At 48.7% G+C, this 8,054-nt stretch overlaps 2 protein-coding genes across 3 annotated transcripts in view; both read right to left on the reverse strand.

Moving 5' to 3' along the window:
- The window catches only part of LOC102197327 (C-C chemokine receptor type 6-like), an 11,356-nt gene extending 8,110 nt beyond the window's left edge, over positions 1-3,246 (reverse strand). The window contains exon 1 of one of the 2 annotated variants that reach the window (XM_005744148.1): positions 2,602-3,246. The gene's annotated coding sequence lies outside the window, so the exon portion shown is untranslated. Of the gene's footprint in view, positions 1-2,593 lie in introns of both variants that reach the window. The other variant, XM_013913606.1, reaches the window with a different exon arrangement.
- Positions 3,247-4,325: 1,079 nt separating this feature from the next.
- The window catches only part of tmem116 (transmembrane protein 116), an 8,653-nt gene continuing 4,924 nt past the window's right edge, over positions 4,326-8,054 (reverse strand). The window contains exons 5-11 of the mRNA XM_005744149.1: positions 7,117-7,221; positions 6,172-6,221; positions 5,996-6,079; positions 5,767-5,902; positions 5,551-5,695; positions 5,377-5,456; positions 4,326-4,992 (exon numbers count right to left, since the gene is read on the reverse strand). Of these exons, the coding sequence (XP_005744206.1) occupies positions 4,822-4,992; positions 5,377-5,456; positions 5,551-5,695; positions 5,767-5,902; positions 5,996-6,079; positions 6,172-6,221; positions 7,117-7,221 (771 nt within the window). The 3' untranslated portion in view covers positions 4,326-4,821. The remainder of the gene's footprint in view (positions 4,993-5,376; positions 5,457-5,550; positions 5,696-5,766; positions 5,903-5,995; positions 6,080-6,171; positions 6,222-7,116; positions 7,222-8,054) is intronic.

Raw genomic sequence — 8,054 nt, forward strand, 5'->3', positions numbered from 1 at the left:
TCCATTTATTTCAACAAAGTAACTGTATTCTGAATACCACCTTTTTAAACGGTAACTGTAACGGAATACAGTTACTCATATTTTGTATTCTAAATACGTAACGGCGGTACATGTATTCCGTTACTCCCCAACACTGGCTACATCTGACTGGTTTCATGTCACTGTGCTAATGTCCATTAGAAAATAAGTCTCTATACAAATATTTATGGAGCTCCAGAAGTGGAGGCTGCTGAGGGGGCACTACTGCACAAAGCAGCGAGCGGTGAAGCAGCTCGTGTTGCTGAGACGTGTCCGTCAGTCCACCACAGGAGGTTTTTGTAAAGCTTTTATTTTGATATTTTCTTTGACCAGTAAATTTGCATATTAGCTAAACATTTAGTTCCCCGTAACATTTAGATTTAAATATAAAAAGGTACAAATTTTGTCCTAAATGTGTCATAAAATTTCAGCATATTTTAGTTACAGTCTAGAAATCCACGTCAGTAAATCCTTTCATACGTGCAGGTTGAGCTCTTTCTGCTGATGTGATGAAACCTGTTTACGAGCAGCAGCGTGGAAACTCCGGCTCATCTGCCAAGAGACAAACAGCGGAGATAACGGAGTCCAAGCAGGGAGTCTGTCAGGACTATCAAACGTCTCTCTGAGCTGTGACGGGACAAATGTCCACGATGGGTTCCTTCAAAGTGCTCCTCTGTGCGCTGACTCTGCTGGCCCTGACCGTGGACTCCTCGTCTGGTAAAAAGTTTTAATGTTGTGGTGAGGTTTAAAAGCAGCTGCGTGGCTGAGTGTACAGAACACAGATTACATCAAACTAACAGCGTTTCCTTCTGACAGGAGGATACAGCAACTACGACCTGTCGGGTCAGCAGCTCACAGATCTCTACAAAGCTGAATGGATGGTCCGACCGCTTGGATCCAGTTGGTCCACGTTTGGACCGCTCAGCCACACCGGCGTCAGGGCAGGCTACACGCTCACCGTATTTATTTAAAAACCTGCTGCTTTCACTACCGCTGATGTCCATCTGGAATCCACCGTCGCCGCAGAAAAAGATGCTGCCTGAGATTCCTTCAGTTTTCTTCAGTTCCACTTTGCCGCAGCTCCTGCTGACGGCTGCAGTGATGGGCCATCATACCTGAGCCCAGACTGGTTTTTATGTTTCCAGGCGAGAAAAGTTTTTAACCTTTGCTACAAGACAAAGACAAACCACGGCCTGGCCGAAGCTTTGACATCACAACTCTTTGCTATTCTTTGAAAAGGCTCAGATTGCGTCCAACTGTCGCATTTCTTACTCTGTCCAGGCTCCGCTGCACTTCTTACATCCTCAGATTCGTTCCTTTGCTTCCTTGAGTTCACAGATGCGCTTTGACAGCTCGAATCTCAGACTCTCAGATGTTTGATGAGCGCAGCGTCAGACTCGTTACGTTTTCTCTTCCCTCAGAGTGACGCTCGCTGGAGCTCAGTGGCTGATCCACAAAGGTCAGGACTACGGCGGTGACCAGCGCTCGGCACATGAGCTCAGCCTGGAAGGTAAGTCAGAGTTTGAACTGAAGCTTTGAGCCAGAGACATTTTTAAAAGAGTGATGAGTTGCTGAACATAAAGATATTTCCTCTGTGGAGTAAAATGTGTGTTTCAGTGAATGATGAGCAGTATGGAGGCAGAATAAAATACTAAAGTGTGCGTTCCCTGCAGCCCGTGTTTCACCTGAGCAGACAGTTTAACGGGAGGAAGAAAGTTGCTGATTTTGTGAAACGTGGAGGACAAACCTACAACTGCCACGTAGCTTCTATTACAATGATGCTGCAGTAAACCTGATTTCTTCATGATACAGGTGAAAGCTCCCAGACAGCGTCACAGGTGGATGCTGTTGTTCCAGCGTTCACACAGTCCGCTTCATGAACTCAAACTCCACTGAATCTGCATCTGAACGACCACACGGTGTAAGATGTCACGTGCTGTTCTCAGTTTACTACCTGGTAGAGATCCTGATACATTAAATCTGTGCAGTTTTAACAAAGACTACACACAGCCTGCAGCGCCCCCTGGTGTTTGTTTCTAAGTTCAGACATGCCCATTATGATAAACTCCTCAGAGCAGCGGTGGGCAACTCCAGGCCTCGAGGGCCGGTGTCCTGCAGGTTTTAGATCGCACCCTGGGTCAACACACCTGAATCACATGATTAGCTCATTAGCAGGCCTCTGGAGAACTTCAGGAAATGCTGAGGAGTCATTTAGCATTTTAAATCAGCTGTGATGGATCAAGGACACATCTAACACCTGCAGGACGCGGCACTCGAGGCCTGGAGTTGCCTACTGCTGCCTTAGAGCAACATACGTCCCAATCACTGCGTAACAACACATCAGTGTCATAAATAAAACATTGATGCTAAACCAGTTTCCGTCTGTGTGTGCACGTGTTTCCGTTCAGTCTTTTAGTATTCTGACTCTGTTGTCTCTGCACTGTATTCGTGTTCACAGGCTTTGAATCATTCATGACGTAAATCCAAACGAGCTCGTTAATGTCACGAGAGCAAACCAACATTTCAAATCAAACACTTCCTGTGTGTCAGTGTGAACGTGGCGGTAAACATTCACCCGGAGACCTTTTGAAGCCTCTTTAGTTCCTCGTGAAGTGAAGCTCTGCAAACTCTCCCACGGGGCTCAGATTCTTCTGCAGTCACGTCACGGACGCCAACACTTCAGAGACGCTGACGTCGGCCTGAAGAGCAAACTGATTGTTGTGCAGATTGCCGTGAAACGCCCGCAGCAGACGATGGGAATTGGCAGGGATCCCTCTGAACGGGACATCCCATAATGAGTGAGGTCAGGCAGCGACTCCGTGAAAGAAGCGATGGTCGTGTGGTGCGACGGCCTCGGTTGGTCAGCAGGCGCAGAAAGCCTCTGACGTCACAGATCTGAGGAATCTCCGCTCGTGAAAACACACACGCCGAGGATGCATCCTTACATCCTTACATCCTTACCGTGTGCAGACGCAGGAGTCCTGCACATCAGACTCGACAGAGCTGCTCGTCTATGACTCCAATGGAGCGTCTCTAAACACAGCACGCTGTCCTACATACACATATTTATATGTTCGTTCATCTTTGCCTCCAGGAAAGATCAGAAGACTGTCATGAATGTAAAATGCTCTGGTCCTGTGAGCCCAGCTGATGCTGCTCGTTGAACCTCCACGTGGAACAGATGTCCACTTTTCAAATTCAGAAAACCTTTGAATTTTCTTTTCCTTACAGGCGTTCTTTCAAATAAATATTAAAAATGTTTCATTCTATGATGAAAACACTGAGGCAGCAAACTAAATAAAATCCCTGTAAGCCAAACGCTTCGAGTGTTTTTCCTACTGTCACAGATTTCCTGACACAGTCATCTTCTACAGCACAGGCGTCCAACTCAGCCTCAGGGCCGGAGTCCTGCAGGTGTTAGACGAGTCCTTGATCCATCACAGCTGATTTAACGGCTAAACGAGCTCCTCAACATGTCTTGAAGTTCTCCAGAGGCCTGCTAATGAACTAATCATGTGAATCAGGTGTGTTGGCCCAGGGTGATATTAAAACCTGCAGGACACCGGCCCTCGACACCCCTGTTCTACAGGAACTGAGCACCCACAGAGCACACGTAGCCCCTCAGCAGGCTTCCACAAGCTTCCCAATCAAAAGAAAGCAGGCAGGGTGTTGGAGTCAAGTTGTTAATTGTTGTCATTGTGTTTCTTAAATTTGTAAGTCTTAGTTTAAACTATATGATCAAAGACATTCCTTTGATCCTGACCACCTCCCCCAGCTACTCTGGTGCTGGGGAGGCTTTATTAGGCAGATCTGTTTCCTGTGTGGTAAGCTTCCTGCTTTTATGGTCCTTCTGTGGTCAGCAGGTCACACACACACACACACACACACACACACACACACACACACACACACTGCCTTATCTTTTAGAACCATAGGGGGGTTTGTGAGGGGAGGTGCTTGTGTTTACTGTTGTGTAACTGTTTTCAGTAAACAGCTGTGAGGAAGGCTCCTCTCTGAAGAAGTTGGGTTGAGTCGGGTGAGGAGCGTTGAGCTCCAAGAGCCTGTTCCAACCAGCCTTCCCTTGCTAGCAAGTAAAATCGATCGATCGCTGATTGTGTTGTTGTTGAGAATAAGTTTCTAAACCAGTGGGGCCTGTGGAGGCGCAGACCCACCACAGGGGAAGGGAGGGTCTAAAGAGAGCTGGTGTCAGACAGATGAGCTGATCTAAGAAGAGTAAGCAAAAGGATCTGGAGTCTAAGAGTGGAAATGGAGCCGCAAATGACAGGAAGGAAACGACGACTGCGTTCTGTAGAAATCTCTATTTTAATGCAGTCAACAGAAATAAAAGGAAAACAAATTCAGATGTGATTAAAGGAGCATATTTACAAAAAGTCTCAGAGATTAAATCTGTTTTTTTAAACACAAGGAATAATTTTCTGTCATTTGCACATTTCATAAAACATACAAACGTCCAAAGAAACGCGTCTTCATTTTCACTGTGCGCCGGTGACCAGCAGGGGTCATGTGACCTGCCTGAACAAACCCCTGTGAGGCCCGTCCGTGCGACGGAGCTCACAGGTGACGATGTCGCGTCTCTTTCAAATCCTGTTTTTGGCGTCGCTCTTCCTCTCGGTGTAAAGCCCCCCCCTCCTGCTTCTTCCCTTTTTTCTCGCCTCAGTGGTTCAGGATCATAGGTGGAAGTTTGATGCAGAAACAAAGTGTTTTCCCCCCTCGAGGAAAGCGAAAGTTCAGACTCTCCTCTCGAGGCAGCTGGCAGAGACACGCCCTCGGTCTCAGTGTGTCTCAGGCGAGCGTCTGCAGGGTCTGGTAGCCTCTCCTCTTCTGCGCTCGCAGCAGAGGCGTCTGAGTGTCCGCGTCTCGAGACGAAAACGTCCTGCGGGCTCGCCGCAGGTACACGCGAATCCATCCGTAGACCAGACAGTTAAAGAAGCCCTGAGAGGCCGAGGTTAACGCCTGAGGACACAAGACACGCTCGGGTCACTGCACGAAAGACACGTGAAACAACCTGAGAGAGGCGTGTGACTACGACAAAAAGAACCACAACGATGAGCCTGACATATCCTACGTGATGAATCGCACAGAAAGCAACAAAAGACCAGTGAAGCAGTCGAGACGGCACAAAAAGGAAGCTTAATGAGACACAGTTACACAAAGAAAACATTCAAAGACCACAAAATGAGCCCAACACACAAATTCAACCACAAAATGTTCGACTGCTGTCAAAAGATCCAAATCAAACAAACTTCAACAGCCTCAGGAAAAGACGACACGCCACCAAAAACAGGCTGAACGAGCTCAGAGCGTAAACGCCGTCGTGTTTCTCTGGTACCGACTCACCTGCAGGATGTACAGCACCACCCCGGCTTTGCCCTGGCACGCCGCGGGATCCGCCACTCGCAGAAACGCCAGGATCACCGCTGAGGAAACAACACGACAAACAAAGACACGCTGAAACCTCGCTGACTGCGTCTGTCGCCAACAAGAACCAATCAGAGTCCGCGCCGAACAAACCTGGACCCCAGCAGAAGACGAAGACCAGCGGGTACAGGACCATCCTCCGGTCCATCACGCTGAACGAGGCCCGCTGCTCGCTGCCCAGGTAACCGTTAGAGGTCACGATGCGCCTGTAAATACAGCGCGCTTTGACCACGAGGACCAGAGAGGGGAGGTCACCTCCACGTGATGTTCGTAGAATAAGACGCGTCTGTGCGACGAGCGTGAACTCACCGTGATGCTGAGGAGGGTGACGAGCACGGTGATGAGGAAGACGGTGATGTGGTAGGTGTGCAGGTACAGGCAGCTTCGGCTCATCGGCTGCTCGTCCGACATCAGGAACAGCGCTCCGGTGTGCATCATCAGACACCTGGTCGGATGTGGAAAAAAGCCCACTGAGCTTCTGCGTGGAAGCAATCGGTGGATTTGCTCGCGGCGTGAACACTTTGTGTTCTGGCCTCACCTGTAGGGTTCGGTAAGGTTGGCCTGACAGTGGCTGATGTCCCCCTCTATGATTACCGGCAGCATCAGCAGCACAGGAAGCAGACTGCAGACACACAGAGCAGGACACACTGTTATCAGTACCACCGTGTGTGTGCTTGCATGCATCCACAGAGTGAGGCTTTGGTGCTCACTCACCATGAAACCAGAGCAACGATTTTACCCGCCGTGCTCACTCGGTTGGAAACCTGCACAAGGATGCAAAATACCACATCAGAATGTATTTATAGAGCACATGTTAAAACAACAGTGTTGACCACAGTGCTTCACAGTAAAAGCATGAGACAGGCGACAACAACAAGCTAGAACAACTCGTTAGAACCGACAGCCACAGTACAAAGATGCGTTTCAGGACGTGATTTAAAAGACTGGATCGACTCGGCGGTACGAACATGAACAGGGAGGTTATTCCAGAGTCTGGGTGCCACGGTTGCAACGGCCCGGTCACCGAGACCGAGGTTGTGCTGGGAGCCTGTGATTGGCCGATCTAAGTGCGCAGAGAGAGAGCTGGGCGCTAAATTATTCAGAATTTTAAAATCTATGCGATATTTGACAGGGAGCCAATGTAGTTTGGCTAAAATTGGAGCGATGCGTTCGTAGATTCTCGTAGCTGTTAAGAGACGCGCAGCTGCATTTTGAATTAACTGAAGCCGGTAAAGAGAAGAGTGTTGGAGGCCCGAGTAGAGCAGTTACAGTCGTCCAGTCTGGATGTGTGCATAAGCTTTTCAAGGCCCTTTAAAATCATTTTAAAGCCTCATGTTTACTGAGACAAACAAAGCTGTTCATGCTGCACCGAAGTGATCAGGTACCAGATCAAAACTATTTTGAAGCATCGGGACCAAACATGGGGAGGTCTGTGCCCCGTCAGGACACTGGAGCATCTTTTTATCCTCTTAGGTTTCCCCACCACTCTACTTTTACCGAGCCTCTGGGAGCTGTGGGCTGCGCAGAGTTTGACCCTGTCAGGTTTGCCCTTTGTGTTATTCTAAAGCTTTATGAGCTGCAAACAAAACCCTGAAAGCTTTGTTTACTACCTGTTGTGTGTGTTTTGCTGCCCTGGCAGCTGGACAGATGTGTCTGTACCTGTACAGAGTATCCATCCATGCAGCTGCAGTACTTCTCCTTGATTCCTTTGTAGAGGTTCCAAACGTAGTAGAGGGTGTAGAAGAAGGAGGCCATGTAGAAAACCTGAAACAGAGTTTGTGATGAGCCAAATCCTCGCTCACGTTCGCCGCGCTGATTTTCTAAACGGGTCACCTGACACCCCGCCCCCTTTTCAGACTTTAATAGAGCGCGAGAGCCAAAAGGGGCAGCTGACCCGGGGTTGTTGCTCTGAGTGGGAGATGTGGGTCAGGAATGTTTTTCTGCTTCCAGGCTGTGTTCTGTCCTGGTTCTGCTGCTCCATTTCATCCCAGAATGACCCAGTTCAGGATCTGGACCTGGTCATCTGGACCAGAATAGCTCACTCGACAGATATTTGGCAACAGAGACGTCAGCTGTGTCCCAAAACGTCGGCCGCATCCTTCGGAGGACCCGGCCTTCGCGGTCTACGTGGGCCGGGTCCTTCGAAGACTGAGAAGGCCGGAAGTGCGAGACGGTGAAATGGGACGGTCCAGCCTTCAGATCTGCGTCAGCGCTGTGTGGGTGGAGTTTAATAAACTCGGCCGTCTGCTCCTTGCTGTCTAAAATATAACAGGACACTGGAGTAAACTCTCGACCGTCTCACACTTCTGTTTAATCAGTTTTCTGTTTAACGTTTATTCAGCTGTGTGAAAACCCCGGAGGAACCCACCCGATGGATTAATAAAGTTTTATTTAATCGAATAGTCTAATAACTTTGATCTCAGCCAAACGATTTACTCCGGAACAAATAAAACACCGAAAAAAGGAAAACAATTACATTTTTAAGTTCTGAGTGACTTAAATATCATGTTTAACCTGAGTAGCGACAGAGCGGGGGTCTGAAAACGATGAAGCCGGGAGTCCGCCGCTCTCGCCGGCTGGAGTGACCATTGAACCCC

This window comes from Pundamilia nyererei, unplaced genomic scaffold (genome assembly GCF_000239375.1).
Source record: "Pundamilia nyererei isolate P.nyererei 1_Seehausen unplaced genomic scaffold, PunNye1.0 scaffold00139, whole genome shotgun sequence".
In the NCBI taxonomy this organism is placed as follows: Eukaryota; Metazoa; Chordata; class Actinopteri; order Cichliformes; family Cichlidae; genus Pundamilia; species Pundamilia nyererei.